General features: G+C 40.3%; 1 protein-coding gene across 1 annotated transcript in view; it reads right to left on the bottom strand.

Moving 5' to 3' along the window:
* nphs1 (NPHS1 adhesion molecule, nephrin) overlaps positions 1-18,241 on the bottom strand; it is a 275,069-nt gene that overhangs the window by 73,451 nt on the left and 183,377 nt on the right. The window contains exons 4-6 of the mRNA XM_072691705.1: positions 10,481-10,603; positions 8,423-8,504; positions 5,002-5,105 (exon numbers count right to left, since the gene is read on the bottom strand). Of these exons, the coding sequence (XP_072547806.1) occupies positions 5,002-5,105; positions 8,423-8,504; positions 10,481-10,603 (309 nt within the window). The remainder of the gene's footprint in view (positions 1-5,001; positions 5,106-8,422; positions 8,505-10,480; positions 10,604-18,241) is intronic.

Raw genomic sequence — 18,241 nt, 5'->3', positions numbered from 1 at the left:
ATGATCTGATCTAGCCAGATGATCTGAAATAAGTTTTAGAGTTTCAAGTGTTCAGTCTCTTCACTTTCTTTAAAATACTTCAACTTGAAAATGGCTCGCCGATGGTGTCGGAACCCTCTCTTTATAAAAGACGAAGTTTCAGAGCGAATGGAAAATTGTCAAGGGACGCAACGGCTTTGACCTTGTGCAATTTTCACAGCACTGTGCTGAATATATTTAAGTGTGACTGCATTAGGCATAATGGTCCTGCTGAGATTTTTTAAACAGTATTTTTTTTTACTCAGTGTTAATTCTGAGTTGAGAATCAGAGAGTCTGGTGTGGTTGTTCCCTTTACATGGCCAAGAACTGCCTACTGTCAGCCTCTCGGTATCCCTACAGGCTCACAGAAGGACTTTTGTTGTGTTTCCGTTCTGGTTCTGGTTGATGGACTCGGTTCTTGTTCATTTGCGTTCATGGTATGTATGGTATGTATCAGTTCAGGTGTTTTGGTTCAGGGTTATCATGTCTTGTTTAGTTCATGCGTTTCACCTGAGGCTGGGGGTACTTAAGGGGCTTTGACGCTCGATTCCAGGCCGGGAATTATATGGGTTATGGTGTAGGAACCTTGGGGTTGTCCGAGAGGTTCCCGTCCGTTTTTCCACGTAGTGTTTAGGCCAGCTTCGGCTCAACTCCGTCGCTGACTAGAGATTTCGGCCTTGTCCTTTGGGTTCTGCAGCTGGTCCCCCAGCTCTCGTTTCCCCATCTCCTAGTTTCCCCAGCGCCATACTGGCGCAGTTTCCCTGTGTTTTCCCCAGGCACTGCCTGTTGGTTTTCGTTGATATTCCCTTCCTTTTCCTTCCCTACCACCTTGCTCAGCTCCTGGAGTCCCACCAGCCTCAGGTGTATTTTGTGTTGTCCCTTTGATTTGACACGGTTGTATTTGGTTTATCATTTTGCCCTGTACTTGCTGCCTTTTTCTACGTTCACCCCTTTTCTGTTGTCCTGTGTTCCATTAATACATATACTTGCATTGGACCCATCTCTGCGAGTGTTCATCCCTCTGTGTCTGGCCTAACCCGCCATGACACCTACTTCTACTTCTACTTCTATTGAGTTTTTAAGATGTTATTTGATGTACAAAAAGTACATATGTGACTTTGGTTGTGGGGAAAAAGTGCTCAGCTGTTACTTAACAAGTCTATTTACCACCCTGTTATATAGCCCCTGAAAGAGATATGCTAAATTTCATTTTACAGTGGGTTCATGGGTTGATTTACAGCACCAGGGACAGCACCCACATATGATAGCATTGTATTACCACTGTAATAAAAACACTGTCATTATTCCTAAGTCTAATGCTGCTGTCCTCTCATTGTGTCATCTCAGGGCTAACCAGCTAGCTGACGAGATTGTAGATGGTTATATTTTTGCCATGACCTAACTTGCTTCCCCAGGTACTTTCCTTTCTGCTGTGTGTTTAGGTGAGGTAGTCAAGATGATGGAGAGAAGAGATGGTAAAAGCTAGTGCGGGATAGTGTTAGCCTGGGGTGGATCCCTGTTGGCGTTCCCTAACTTTCGCTCTGTCTTGTGTCAAGTAATAGCTCCCCTTCTACGGACACTGGCACAAGAAAAGTCATGGCCATGAGGCCTGTTTCCTGTAGCAACCCATATTCCTGAGAAGTGAAGATTTTTAAGTTTTAGAACCCACCTTTTAACTAGAAAAGAGATCTGGTAAAGGAAGAGGTCAATTTTACAACATTCAGCATCAGAAGACAAGTTTCTGAGAGCCAACAGTACCTTAAAGGATAGGTGGCTCACATGACAACACCTTATAGTTCAGCCTAACACTGGACCAGGTCTCAGTTTAGCTGTGAAGAGCTGAAGACCTGGAGCTGCAGGTTTGACAGGTGGAGTGGAAGTAAGAAAATCATTGCTAAGTTGTCAAAAGAAGAAAGGGGAGGGGCTCTAAAACCTGTAAACGGTAATGTGTGTACATACAAATGGCCTGTAAGTGTTGGTAGGTGTATGTAACTAATAAACTGGTGACCCATTGCAATTTTCAGTGCATCAAGTGAACCTGCACTGTTAGTAAGTGAAGGCTAGAGAAGGGTTAGAGACCGGGCTGAGCTGAATATCAAAGTGCTCTCTGCGGTTGGCCAGGAGCGCTGGCACACACTCAAAACTCTTGTGCTTCGAAAAGCCATGCGGGATCTCACCCTCTCCTTGGTGACCAGTCTTTTCTGAGTCAGTGCAAGCTTTGGTCCAGGGGCCATGCTGGCCAAGAAACAGAGAAAGGAGAAGAAAGTGCAGCCAAAAAAGAAACGTTTGCTTTCCCAAGCTCCCAATTTACCTACTTTAGGTAGACTTTGCATTGGCTAATACATGACTGATTACCTTTTATGGACATTAACTGGGCCCTGAGATCCTGTGCCCTTAAGCATTAACTTCTTAGATAGAAACACACTGGAATAATTGCTAAGCTGTACATATGGTCATAAACAGATGTTTAGTAGCTGTTTTGGGTGGATTTGAAGGATATACCACTGCTTTATGGTGGTGGGTGGAGAATCACAAAACAATGCTTTTGTAAGTCAGTGTAATTGAGCTCACGGAGCTCATCAAGTGATGAAGTGGGTTAAAAAGCAAGGAGGTTTAGGTGATGTCATGGCAACACAACCACAATTTAAGACCCAATTAAGAGTGTGGGGGCTGTGTGGAGAAATGAGTGGAGTCAAAAAATCTGACCACCATAGGAGGTGAGTGGACAGCAGTGAAGAACAATTAATTTAGATCATTTTAAGAAAATGCTATAAATATATGACAAAGCAGTTTGAGGTGATCATCAAGGCCACATGGCTCACACAATACTGATTCACACTCTTTAGTTATCTGCTTTGATTAAGTAAATATATAATTTCTGGTGTGTATCAAATAATCACTAAAATGCAACATTTCTGACTAATAAATGAGCTGCAGCCAAAACTGAATAAATATTGTGGGGAATGATTAGTCTGTCGCTCCACCCCTCTCACCCCTCTCTGCACTCCCTCTTATATATGTCTTGCCTTTTGACAAGCAGGTAGTTAGGCAGTTGCACCACTCTAGAGCTGTGAAATCATATACATGAAAAAAAGGTAAAGGTAAATTTATAATAATAAAGAATTTATATAATAAAAAGGTGTTTTTATGCAGTGTAATTTCACAGCTCTAGACCGGCCCTACGGTCTAACTGCTGCTCATCAACTGTGAGAAGACCATAAGCTCAAATCCCAGCAAGGCCTCAATGCTTCATTGTCTAAAGCCTCCCAGCCAGGGGACGTCATTTGATAGGGAGCACCATAACCTGTAACAGTTTGAGGGGGCGGAGCTCATTTAGTTTTTGAGGCTCAGCTCAGTGTGTATTGTTGAACAAGAAGTAGAAAATGCGAGATAGGAATACCTTAGACTGAATTATAGCACTTATTAATGGAAAGGGACAACATTAAGATTATAGCTAATCAAATATTGAGTTTTTGGACTCAAAAATGGTCAAAATGATCATGTTTAAGAAAAAGTCCAAAGTGTTTATTTCCACAAATGATAAATGTCATTATTGTATTAAAAAACTGGGTTGATATTTGGAATTGAACTTCAAAAACAGAGGAAATAGAGATGCAAATTTGTCATTTTTGACCAAATGCTAGTCACATTATGACACATTATGACACATCAGTACTCTCTCCCTCTATTTTCATCCATTGTGTTCTATTCACCAGTCCCTTTTTTAAAGTATGCAATTCAATCAGACAGCTTTTATCATCTACACCCATCTGTAAATGGTTCAGCTTTGTAAAGCTTGCCTTTCATAAACAGACTCAATCACCCGCCATCTTATCACCTTGAGCTGGAAAGAGCACAAATGTATACATATACAATTATACACATGCATACACTCACTCAGACACACATCAGGACGTCTCTTGTTTGTTGTAGCGGCATCATGACCTCACTCCTACAGCACTGCTGCACTCTAAAACTAATTGAACCTGTTTGCTGAGCTTTAATGGTAAGATTAGTTAAGACCAGTGCCTTATTTGATGCCAGCTGATTTAATTCAACCTGGTCTTGTTTTCAGATGGCCCAATTAATTGTACCAATCACTGAAATCATTTTGTGGGCCCTGAGTGCACTGAACAATCCGAGGCCTTCTGAGGCACTTAATAAACTCTGAGCACATGCAGTTTCTGTAGCTCACCTGAGAGGTGAGATATAACTTATGATTTAGACCAACTGAGTTTGCACTAAAATGCTGCACTGGAATAATGCACACATGTAATACTGCACCATATGTTGATGCTCTTAATCACTGAAAATGGGGGTGTGGTCATTATGCAATGATGTCATTTGCTATCACTATAATTTTGTTTTTAGACCCCTCATAAATATCAACCTCGTTTGGTCTCTTACTGATGGTAGATGCTGTACTTTGACATCAATTGTGGCGAGATCCCATTGACGACATTTTGGGATGGTCCTTTCAGATGTCTTTACTCATCTTGAGGTCTGGGGCTCTTGGGTTGAACTTGCTAGGATGGTCTGATCAGGTCATGTTGGTCAGCTGTTCCACTGGTGAATGATTTAGTGAACAGTGGATCAGTGGCTGATTTCTAACTGTCCTGAGATCTTTTTAACCCCCTTCCCAGACTCCTCTGCATCTCCACCCTTCTTTCTGAAGGCCTCAGAGAAGAGAGCTCTCTGGATCTGGCCATGGTGATCTTCTTCACCCCTCACTCACTTCAACCATTAATCAAGAGCAGACCAGACTAAACATCTGAGGTTTAAATAAGACTTTAGGCTCCTCCAGAATAATCCTCTCCAACCATGTTCTGATCATCTGCAGCTGATGTTCTGCAGCTGAGTCTAATTCTACATGTCTCACATGAAGATCAGATCTCCAGATGTTTACATATGACAACAAATTGTGAATGAATGTCCATAAATGGGAGGAAAATGATTAGAAAAGGAGAAAAGATGATTCTTACAATAGATGTTCATGACCACTTTAGTTTCCAGAGCCCGGGAGATAGCTGGGTTCTTCACTCGGCACACCAGGGGCCGGCCGTTGTCCAAACGCTGCACTCTAACCCTGGGGGAGGGGGGGGGGGTGAGATGCTGTCCATTAACACGTTTCACACTTTTTTCACACTACCTCATCCCACTTCCAGCGCCATTAAAGTCCGACTCAGCACGTTTAGACCACCGCTCCATTTATGAGCTTGGAGCCTGGCCAGGGGGAACCTACAGCATCACCCATCCTTCTTCAGAAAGGTACAAAGTGAAGTGCTTTGCTACAAAAAGAACTGCTGAACACATTTATAGCAATTTTACAGCATGATGCAAACCACTGCCTGCTCACTGAAACCATTGTTTTGTTGATACACTGGGAAATATAAAAGACAACACAATGCAGTTTGATTTATTTAGATAACAGGACTCATGGGATGTGGTGAGACTTAAAAGAATGAAGGGTTACCTAATTTGAAGTCAAACACAGATAGATACATAAGATAATTCCGTATATTTAGTCATAAGAAAGAAGTCTTTGCGACTAGTGAGCTAATTAATTATTAATAATCTCACAATCTATCTATCTATCTATCTATCTATATATATATATATATATATATATATATATATATATATATATATATATATATATATATATATAATTTTAGAGGGATAGGGAGTGGATTATCCTGTATAATTACAGAACCCTTCTCAAAAGTACAACTCCGCTTTATGGATACGAGACAGATTGTTTTGTCTATGCAGACACAGCAACGATGAGTCTCTTCTCCATTTTGCAAAAATATCTAATATTGAGTAGGAACAAAAATCAGTGGAATGGTTTTGAGGGCACATGAGAACCTGATTTCTAATTGGCAGTCAATGCTGCATGTCACTGCTCGTTTCCACAAAGTTAGCAGAGCTCAAATTCATTGCATTGCTGAATTCACTGCTCAATGCCACTGAGATTTTAAAGACATTCTGGTGGCTATCATACACCTAAATCTTCATTAATGTTTGGTTTGTCAGTAAAAATCTGTTGCACTAATTAAAATAAAGTTTTAAAATTGAAACAAGTTTGAAGTTAAACTGAAATCCAGTCAAAAAGACTGCGAGCTAACATGATTATAGCTTATTAATAGCTGATATAAAAATGTTTAAAAAGTTTGTTTAAGTTAGTTATCAAGCTACACTAAAATTGTGAGCTTATTAAACTTTAAATAAAAAGTTAACGGAATGTAAAGCTCAAAGTTCAACTCAAAATGTCAAGCCAACCAGGGGGGTATTTATTTATTTTATTATTTATTTATTTGTATTTTTTTAATATTATTTTTTTTACAGTATACAGTGGTGTATACTTCACCCTTCATAATGTTTAGGGCAAATTCATATTTTCCCTATAGATACCTCTTAGCTCCACAGTTTAGGATTTCAAATCAAACCAATCAGTTTGATTACAGTACAGATTCCAGACTTTACCCAGCTTCACCCAGCGTACCCATACTGTATGGATTTCTTCATACATTATGGGTCAGTAATGGCTCAGACGTTAGAGCTTCGGTTGTAGATGCTCGATACCCCGGCTCAGCAAGCTGCCACTGTTGTATGCCACCTTGCTCAAGGGCCCTCTCTGCTCCCCGGGCACTAGAGTTGGCTGCCCACCACTTTGGGTGTGTGTGCTCACTGCCCCTAGTTCACTACCACAGATGGGTAAAATGCGGAGGACACATTTCGCTGTGACAAATACATGCACCTTCACCTTCACGCTGGCCCTACATATGGATGCCCAACCAGGGTCAGTGATGGGATCAAGAGAGGTTAAATATAGGACTCATCTGGGTTCTACACTGCATACAAGGCCTAGCTGGGACCCTGGTAAGATTAGGGTGGGCTTTAACATTGGCACCCGTTGTGGAATCCCAGCAGAGTTCCAACCAAAAACACATGTACAAACACACTCAGAGCCCACGCCCACTAGAACCCACCTAGCCCACGTTCCACTCATGTTTGCTCCACATGAGCATGCTGACTGGGTAATTTAAGGGTATTTGCATTCAGCTTGGTTTCACCATACTGAAATTTCAGGGCATCATAATGTTTGGAACCCAGTAATGATGGATACATTAAAATTAGTCATGTTTAGCATGTTGTTGCAGAGGTGTTTATAGATACCACCAGGTGCTAAGTATATTCTGCATTGCTTTAGCAGTATGTTTGGGATCATTCTTTTGCTTAGGAGGAAGCACTGCCCAATGAGCTCTCAGACATTTACTGGAACTTAAATGCCTCGAAGCTGAGCAGTATCTATACACCTCAGAATACACTGTGCTACTGTTTACATCAGTCACATCATCAATGAAGTACCTTTGGCAAGCATTTATGCTCAAGCCATGATACCCCCACTACCTAGTTTCACAGATAAGGTGGTATGCTTTGGATTGTAGACAGTCTGTCACTGGTTAATCTTGGTCTCATCTGTCCACATATTTTCCAGAACTTTGATTAACTCCTAAAGACTGTTTCTGATCTGTCAGACAGGTAATCAAGGATTTTTCAGAAGATTAGTGAGGATTCTTCTGCCATCAGAAGTGGATGTCTTCTTTTGCCTACCAGTCCCTCATGAATAAAGAGCTCACCAATGCGCTCGTCCTTCTTATTGATATTCCACATAGTCTGATAGTGAAGAACCTTCACTAGTTCTTCCACCAAACATGATGGAATTCTTGATGAAACCGAAATGGCTTCTTATATGGAATCGCTCAACGAACCACTGGTAGAACCAGTGCACCTGCAAACAGGTACATTAAAAACATGTGAGCTTGGTTGGCCTTTAAAGTTGTATGGGTACCTGTGGGATTGCTGGGCAATGGAGTTCTGAAGGTTGACAGAGGGACGGAGCGCGAGACGGGAAGTGTGGCGGCTGTTGCCACCTTATTAACAAAAGCTGCAAAGTCAGTGCTTTAGTCAGCACCTTCCATCATAATGATGGTTCATAATACTGTTAGACTGGGGAACTTTTTGCAGCACCTGGAACCTGTGAGGTGATGGTTAAACAACCCAGCATGCAGCAGATGTTCCTTTGTGGAGTTTCCAATGTTTAGGTGAATTCCTCCATCCTGCCTTTATAACAGAGGAATCAATGAATCCTACCTAAACAGGTGGACATAAAAGTGCCTCGTCAGTTTGACCTCCCAATCGGTCAACACCCACAATACCCCCCCCCCCCCCCCATCCCCTTAGACCTTACAGTTGTTCGGGAAACGACTCTCTTAACATCTGAGACTTTGCTGAGAATTGCTTAAAGACATCTGTCTAGGAAAAGCATATGCAGCGGATAAGGGCAGACAAGACTTAGCAAAGACACACACACTCACACACTCACACACACACACATACTTAGCTTCAGCATGAGCGTTCAGAAGTTTATCCTCGGAGCCTGACATGGTGAAAGAATCTGTATCTGTCAGTTCCTCTCCGTCTGAGAGCGTGAGGGAGGATATTTGGAAGAGGGGGTGAAGAAGACATCATTAGCAAGCTCACACTGCCTTTGGCTTTGTTGTTTTCTATTTTTCCTTTTTTTGACACAGACTTTGCAAATGGATATTGGATTTCTATGTTTGCACATTTCAGCAAATAGCAACAGAAGATTTGTTACCCAGATATTTTTTATCAAGAGCAATGCCCATAGTAGAGTGTGCATTCTCACAACAGGCTCTACAGGCTCTTTCTGCAAACCCCCAAGTGGCCAGTACTCCATTGGAGATCAGTGTGCACACCAACATTGATGTTGGGCAAAAACCTTATCTCCAGAATGGTAAAATCTGCTTAATTAATTAATGAAAGTCAATGCAAAAAGAATTTATATTGGTCCATTAATCATGCAAATCTCATGACTCAACTGGGTGGTGAAACTTACACCATTGGCTTCTAGCATCATTTATTTGTATACTGGATATGTTCTTCCCATCTCACAGACTGTCAGTGTGTAGTCATCACCCCCTGGCTACCTTCTCTTGGTTGTACATTTGCATTTTATATAACGATTGACTCAACGTTAAAAGGCTGCAAGAGCAAGTTACTATTTTTGTATTGCTACATGTGACTATATGTTAGCCGTCAGTGCTTTTCAGCAGATTTATAATAATCAATTAATGAATGAATGTCTAAAACATTCAAATTGCAGGCTATTCACTTACAGGGTTTGTCAACTGAGTTAACTCAAACTATTTCATGTCTTAAGATTTTATTTTAACCTAATGTTTCTGAGTTTTTCAGAATTTAGTATCTTAATACATTTAACATAAGCCTTATAATTTGTTAAACAAAGCCTACCTTAATTTATTTAAGTGCCTCAAAGTTAGGTTTAACGTTTTTAAGGAAGTACAATGTTTCTAATTATGAATTATGGGCTTTGTCTATTTGTGCAACAGTAAATTATACAGCAGAAACGGCAGCCTGCTGAGCGATGTTAACTCTGTTGAATCTTTCACTAGCAGAGTTACACCACATGTGCATCTACACTGGCCAAGTAAAAAACACAGCATCATACTGATTCTGAGCTGGTTGTGTACTACCATGTTCTATCAAGTATTATTATTATTATCACACAAATATATAAAAAAAAATCTCTATTTTTGCAGTTTGTCATTTATGTACTGTATCTGCCAGTTGTTCTGTACATTTTATTAAAATATCATGATGAACTGACCAATAGAAATGATGCTCCAAAATGAAATTCAATTATTAAATAAACATCAATAAAATAAAACATTTTACACTGACTTTCAATGAAAGTTGAACATTTTATTTTCCTTCTCCTGTAAGGTTGCCATTTTGTTTGACATCAGGAATATAAAAGATTCAGGAGGCTGCCTTTATTGTTGGATGCACTGTATTTTCAACAAAATGAGTTTGTGGGGCTCTTTGGCACTGTTAGAAATGAATAAGCACTTATTTCATAAAATAATCATTTAAAAAAAGGCTAATTTGACTAATATTCTTATTCTCATATGTTTGTCAAAAAATGTAGTTTGTGAGCAATAGAAATAAAAATCTGTTAGATACCACATAAATGCAAAATAATAAGCTATTAACAGAGAACAGCAGATTGAATTGCAGAAATAGCCCCATTTGTGCATCAGCCTTTAAGGGTTCTTTCAAATAGACTACAGATTGTACCTAAAGTGCTTCACCAAGTACAAATCAAATTATAATGCCAGGAAGACCAATCGCCTGTAAAGACTAATAATAACTAGTAATAACTGTTCCTAAACTGCATTAAGGAAAAGAGCAGCTCAGCGTATTCTTCTGGTTAGAGACCAGCTGACCTGGCCCATGCTGAAAACATCCTGAACTAATTGATAAGCTGATAAGTGCTGTTTTTCTTTCTTCTCTCAGATAAATAGAACCACCTTCTAATCATCATTAAACAAACTGGGCATTCAAACACCTTACCTTTATAGATAATGACGTCAGCAGCAGGTTTGGCGTCCGGAGCGATGCAGGTCACAGTGTATTCCTCTCCTTCCACCCAGGGTTTCTTAAGGTTCAGGTCAAAGTATGGCTCTGAAGGGGGAACTGAACCACAGAGTAACACAGTACCAGTCAAAAGCATGCACACACACACACCTCCTTGTAGACAGTTTTACATTAATTTTACTGTTTATCACAGTAATGAATGCCTTAAAACTGTGAAATGACACATAAGGAATTAACGTTTTTTGCTTCTGTCTTATTTAACACTAACAAATCTGCCCTGTAAAGTAGTGGGTGAGCTGCATGTCCACATTAAGCTTGGTAAAATGAATCAGCATGTGGAATTACAGTTTATATCATTGGATATAAGAAGCTCCATGCTGTCTTTATTGCACTGGGCACACATTCAGATCGCCGGATGCTTTTATATTGATTTGTAAGGATGCAACAGTGCACTGAAACATCATGAATGATGTTGAAATCCAAAAATGTGGCACTGTATGTCATGTAAAGGTCTAATTATTTAGTAAAACAACCGTCACCAATCAGCACGGTCATATAATAAAGCTCACCTTTGTTATGTCCCAGCTTTACTCTCATTAGCAGATCATGTAACAGCCATGTGATGGTTGTAATGAATCTTTTTCTGTGATTTGAACTTAAATATTTAATTATAATAAGACAATACAGATTAATACATATTTTTAAAAAAGGCAGGGAGAGAAATTCAGCTATTTTCATGTAAACACATGATGTTTTCCCACCACTGATCACCTGTGGCCTGCTATAGCTGTAGGCTTAGCCTAAACACAGACCTTCCTCCTGGTTGATCAGATGCTCGCGGGTGCATGATCAAACGTCATAACATAGGTTATGACCAGTATGTACTTATTTCACACACACAAACACAAACACACACACACACACACACACTCACCACCTACTGAACAGGGTGTGAAATACTTACACTAATGTTAGATTACCCTCAGGTGTTAATCTTTTCTGAGATTGGAATGACGGAAAATATTCTGTGAACTACTTTCTACTAGATTTTGAAGGAACATTGCTGTGTGGATTTGATTGCATTCAGCAATAAGAGTCTGGATGGAGCACCAACCATGATTCCAGAGAACGCTGGGGGGCTTTATACCCCTCTAGCCCACGCCTGGCATTAGGCAGCATGGTGCCAATAGGTTCATGTTTATCTGCTCCAGAGAGTCATATTCTATTGACAATATTTCTCTATGGGGACTAGATTTTGTGTGTGCATTTGCACATCTGTATCAGCAATAGTATTTACTTAAAGCATCTGTTTGTGTGACCGGATAGTATAGAAGCAAGGCTTAAAATGCTAAATGCACTATTTGGAACCTTTAGATATCAATATGGAGCTTAATGGAGGGTTCTGAGATACACTGAGCCTGATAATATACATTCAGCATGACTGGGTCAGAACAGGGAAATGAATACACTCCTGCATACAGGATATATTGTGATGAAAGATCGTCTTGAATGGATCTCAGATCAGTGTAGATCTGTCTAGTCGAGCTCACACTCCTATACAAATCACCACTGTCAATTCAATAGCAAGAGCTGTCAGACAAACTAGCAATATTGCGCCGTACTGTATTGTGTTCTGAAATCGTTGCCATGAGTAAACCGTGCATCTCTGAAATGGTAATTTTAGAGAAGAAGCGATGAATGTTCTAAAGACGGATTCTTCAAAGGCTTTTAAGTAAAGGCAATAGTTTTAAATAGCACCATGAGCCACAAAGAATCGGAAAAGCTGAACTGCTTTGTTGACTGGTTAAACAGTTCTTTAAATGCAAGGGAATCTTCTTTTTGATGGATCTTTATAGAACCTTTTTTAAATGGTTATATATGGCATCAAAACAGGGTTTTACTGTTGTCAAGTCAAAGAATCCATTTTTCAGTACTATAAAGAACCATTTTTGCTAAGAGTGTAATATGAAAACCTTTTTTTTGCTGCATCTGGTATTACATTTTTATTAAATTATACAATTTAATAAATAAAATAAATAAATAAAAATAAAATAAATAAATACATAAATTAAAATAAATAAAGTAATTCATTACTATTTTTAGACAATAACTACAACAATATACAACAATAAACATATGCATTATTATTATTATTATTATTATTATTATTATTATTATTACTGGCACATAAAATAATAATAAATAAATGAATACAAAAAATGTTTTGTTATGCTAGTGATATTATGTGGTGTTATGTGATGTGATGTATGATTGAAATGATGTTTATGATATTTAATTAGTCAATATATTTTAAGGCCTGTGCACAAAAGGTACAAATTTGGTGTGTCAACCATATAAATTAAAAATATATATTTATTTATTTACATAAACAGTTTTAGTTTGTCCTTTTAAACTCCCCTGAATCACTGGTGGTTCCTGGCTTTTTTTCCCCACTGTTATAACTTATTTATTTGCATGTAGTTACTGATTAGTAATTCTTAGGGTTTAATAAAAGGAGCAGAAGGGGTTAATACATTTAAACAAACTGGCTCATTTTAGTTATACATTCAGTTGTTTCTAAATAACGATGCCAGTGATATTTATGAATGTTAATACTGTAGCTGCTGTGTATAATGCACCAATCAGCCATAACATTAAAACCAGAATGAATGAATGAACAATATTGAATATCTGGTTCCAGTGGCTCCTATCAAGCCGTGGATAAATTATGCAGAGAGTGAGCAGTCAGTTCTTGAATGCAATGTGTTGGAAGCAGAGAATAATGAGCGTAAGGACCAAACTGCGACGTTCTTGACGACTGGGTCTCCAAAACATCTGACAGGTCTTGCAGGGAAGTTTCTGTTATGCAGTGATCATTACGAACGAAAAGTGCTCCAGGGAAGGACAACCAGTGGACCAGCAACAGGGTCATCGGTGCCCAAGGCTTACTGATGTTCATGGAGGCCCCACCTCACAATTTACAGGATTTTAAGGATCTGCTGCTAATATCTGAAGGTGTTCAGATACTACAGGACAGCTTTACAGGTCCTGTGGAGTCCATACCTTGATGGTCAGAGCTGTTTTGGTGGCATGAGGAGCGCCTATGCAATATTAAGTAGGTGGTTTCAATGTTACGGCTGATCAGTGTGCATACGAGGTGGGTAACAGCAAGCATACCGCGGCCCTAAAACAGACCTGATGCTCTGGCTGTTATTGGTGGAATTACAGTTCTCCATGTTTAAAATGCAAAGTGAATAAGGAGCTAGAATCCATTACAGAGCAAGAGCACAAAAGAAAGAAGACAGTAATCAGATTATAGACACTTTCAAAAATAACAAGCGATTGCTTGAGGGATTATGTTCAGATGAGTTGCAAGAATAAACAAGCAGTAGATAGGAAGAGGTTTCCAGTGGTGCATTTCTCCTCTGCACAAGAGCTTAATAAAGTTCCACATCATCGGTCCACACTCTAAACACACCTGAGCCAGGTATGCCAAGGTTGTAGAGTGCAGATTATTACATTATTGTGTGTTGTGAAGTAGAACACAGGCTGGAGGTGGATAGGAATCATGTGAAAACTGCCTAAATAGTAAATAGTGTAAGATGCACAATAGCTGTGTTTCTAAGCCTAGACTGAAACAGAGGTAGGGCAGGTCCTCGGGCACACTATCCTATTAAAACTCTTTCTTAGTAGCCTTTTGCACACACTAAGGAACAGTGAAATCCCAGGAAAGGTCCCGCCTCTTACAGTCTTGGAGGCTTAATTTTCCATGGTGCTGTATGTGTGCTGGTGAGGACAGCTGAGAGGATCATCAGTGTCTCTCACCTCCGTCATGGACACTTACACTGCCCGCTGCATCCGCAAAGAAACCAGCATTGTGGATGACTCCACCCACCCTTCACACAGACCGCTCGCCCTCCTGCCATCAGGAAAAGGTACCGCAGCATCCGATCCAACACGGCCAGACTCTGCAATAGCTTCTTCCCCCAAGCCATCAGACTTCTCAACTCCAGAGACTGAACTGATGTTTTTTTTCTGTTCCACACACACACACACACACACACACTCACACTATGGGAAGCATTTTGCACAAATAACTTTACTACCTCACTGGACTCAATATTTATTGCAAGCTGCATAATTTACACACTACCCCTAAATTATGTAAATGTAAATGTACTTCAACTAGTTTACGGTGCACCCAATGCCGATACAGTCTTGTTTAACCACCATGTAAAAGCTTTGCCAATATAAAAGGAAGCTCTGGAGTAGCCACACCTGAGTCTAAAGTCATTATACCCATTGCTATCTGGTAGCCCCCACAGCACTGGGCATTGCAGCAGTGGAACTGACTTCTACAGAGTGATGAATCTCCAGCCAGTACCTCTAAGATAAGTTAGAGGGGTATTTTAGATCTGCAAGTAATCGTGCATTAACAGCACCTGACCTCACTAATGCTCTCCTGGCTGAATGCCATCAAATCCTTAGAGCAATGTTCCAAAATCTAGTGTAAAGCCTGAAGAGTGAAGTGTGAAGAGTAGCGTAGGCTGTCAGTGCAGCAAAGAAAACATGAACTTCATATTATTACCCTTGTAGTAGTACAGCAACTCTGGAGGAGGGGATGTCTACAAACTTTTGGACATATAGTGTAATCGTAGAAGATAAAATAGATTATTTAGAAGAAGAGAAAAAGCTCAGAGGTCAGAGGTCAATGAGACAAAGATTGAGTTGATTTGCCACAATAAGGACACTGTACCAGCTGTTAAGAATGGTGGCGGTAGCATCATGCTCTGGAGAATGACTGCAGGAAGTGGATAAACTAACAAAGAAAGAGGACTACTCATTTGGAATGGCCTTCCCAAAGTCCAGACCTCAATTCTATCAGAAGTATGCAGAAAATATGTGTTTAAAGGTCTGAGCGAGGGAATCAGAGCAATTTAATTAACAGGCCTGGTCTTTTTCATGGCCATTCCAACTCGGCAAGGATTCTCCACATGGTAACACTTTATTTGGTGCCACTTTGCCATCAGCATCCGGCAGAGTCCGACAGAGCACAATTGGCCGTGCTCTCTCCCCTCATCAGTTTTTAGTTATGTTGGCCAGCACAGGCATCTGTTAGTTGGTATGGCAGTGCTGGGGACACAGCGATTTCCTCAGAGCATTTTGGGGGCAGTTTGAAAAGAGGTGGTGGCTGGCTTTGCATGTATTGGGGGAGATGTGTTAAGGCCTTACCCTTTTAGTGCTGGGAGCATTGCTAGTGCTAGGGGCAGCTATGAATGGGTGGGTTATTTTTATTTGGCAGTATCAAATTGAAAGAGAAAAACTTGACAAACAAAAGAATAAATAATAACTAAAACTTATAATTTTTTAATTATTATTAAATATATATAGCTAAATATATATAGCCAGAGGCATATATATATATATATATATATGAGAGAGAGAGAATATATTTATATATAAATATATATGTTAATATATGTTCTCTATGAAATGTAATTCAAACTTATAAACAGTAATTAAATACGTGTGCAATATTTTACACCACTGCTTTTACCCAATGGCACTTAAGAGAAAGGCACAGTACAATCTAAGTATGCAGCGATGATAAGAGCCAACTTTAATGGTCTTTGGAGAGATGCCGAACACTGTTGGCTCTCTAATTAACTTTCCAATAGATGGTTCTTTGCCAAAAAAAAAATTAAATGATCAGCAAATGTGAAGAAACTGTTCAAAGAACCTAGACCAACTCGACCAACACCTGGTTTAGTAAATCAGCGCTTAAATCAGTGCTTAAAAACACTGATATTAGATTAAACACTAATAATAACAGTCCTACAGAAAGTGGAGGTGGTTCTCCATCACTGTGTTCATCATTAGAACATCTCCAAAGTTCTCCTCTCTCATGGAGTCTAGTATTATTTAGAGTTCTCCTCAGATCAACACCTGGTTTGGTGGTAAATCAGGGCTTAATGATGGTAAATCAGGTGAGCTGCTGCTGCTGCTGCTGATGGAGTTGAACACATCCTCCACGCTGTGCTGGCTGGACTGGGGGGCGTCCAGGAGAAACCTGGAGGAACCAAGCTCTGTTCTTCAGACTAGCTCACCGAGAAGATCTCACAACTTTCTTTCTTCAGAATGAGAAGCTCTTGTTTCTCATTTTTACTGGATTTATGTTGAGCTGCATCTGTTCTGATGAGATCTGGAGCTTCTACAGTAGACACCCTCTCACTGCTGAGAGAGACAGGGGTTAGAATAATGGGATTAGGGGCCTAAAACTTCTTCACAGTGATGTTTGCAGGCTCCTGACCTTGTGTAGCAACATGTCATGATGCAGTACCTAGCTTAATATTCCTGGTCTCACATGGCATGCATTTATCTTCATAATTACCTTCTTCTACCAGTCTGTTGTTCTTCTAGAAGAAGCACCAGACACCTTTAATCTTTCCATTAGCAATGCTTTTCATAATCCGCTCCACCCCCTAGTGTATGTGACCGAGGTTATACCCTCCCACCACTCAACATACACGCACAGTGCAAAAGTTTGTGGACACCCCTTCTAATGAATGCATTCAGCTGGTTTAAGTTGCACTCATTGCTGACACAGATGCACATGCACACACACACTCAGCTTGTCTAGTCCCTGTAGAGAAGTACTGCCAATAGAATAGGACTCTCTGGAGCAGATATACATGAACCTATTGGCACTATGTTGCCTAATGCCAGGCATGGGCTAGAGGGGTATAAAGCCCCCCAGCATTGAGCTGTGAAGCAGTGGAGGAACTGTGCTCTCTGGTATGATAAGAGGTGAACTGGTTTCGTCTAGAGTGAATAAATGTAATGCTTGTTTACTGGGTTGGTTTTAGTTTTCAGTGTAAATAAACTGAGGTGTCGTTTAGATGTCTTTATTTAACAGTTTTGATCCTTAATTAAATGCTTTTATAAATGTTTTGTCTTTCTAAATGAGGAAGAGCTGCAGGCGGTACATCAGGGCTCTTCTCAGTGTGTGTGTGTGTGTGTGTGTGTGTGTGTGTATCTGCATGCTGCTCCAGTATGAGATGCTCTTTAACCTCCACCGCCTCCAGCACGAGACACGCTCGTGCCAAGGATCAAAGACATGTGCTCCAGAGCATGAGAGTTCACACACACACATACACACACACACACACACACACACACATTACCATGTATCTTATATATCTTTGTGCTCCCCTTTCCATCCTACTACATGACAGTAGTTAATACTACAGTGTGTATGTTCCCTACACACACACACACACACACACTAACCAGAGGCCTGATCTACTGCTTGCAGTCAGGGTCACTCAGGGCCTCTGAGTCACCAGGGGTCTTGAGTATCTTAATGGTAAAATTCAGAGGAGCAGTGCGGGATCAGCATTGTAAATAAAGGTGCTTCGAAGGGTTCTATGAGAAATGCTCTAGAAGAACCATTAATGGTTCCATTAAGAATGGTGTGAGGAACCTCTAACTATATATATACATTTGAGGCATGGACTCCACAAGACCTCTGAAGACGTCCCATGGTGTCTGGCACCAAGACATTAGCAGCAGATCCAGCTGTATGTTGTGAGGTGGGTGGGGCCTCAGGTGCCCATGACCCTGTCGCCGGTTCACTGGTTGTCCTTTCTTGGAGCACTTTTGGTAGGAACTGACCACTGCATACCAGGAACACCCCACAAGACCTGCTCTGACCCAGTCATCTAGCCATCACAGTGT

Source organism: Salminus brasiliensis, chromosome 11, assembly GCF_030463535.1.
Source record: "Salminus brasiliensis chromosome 11, fSalBra1.hap2, whole genome shotgun sequence".
Lineage (NCBI taxonomy): Eukaryota > Metazoa > Chordata > Actinopteri > Characiformes > Bryconidae > Salminus > Salminus brasiliensis.
This window is presented reverse-complemented; position numbering and strand designations above follow the sequence as displayed.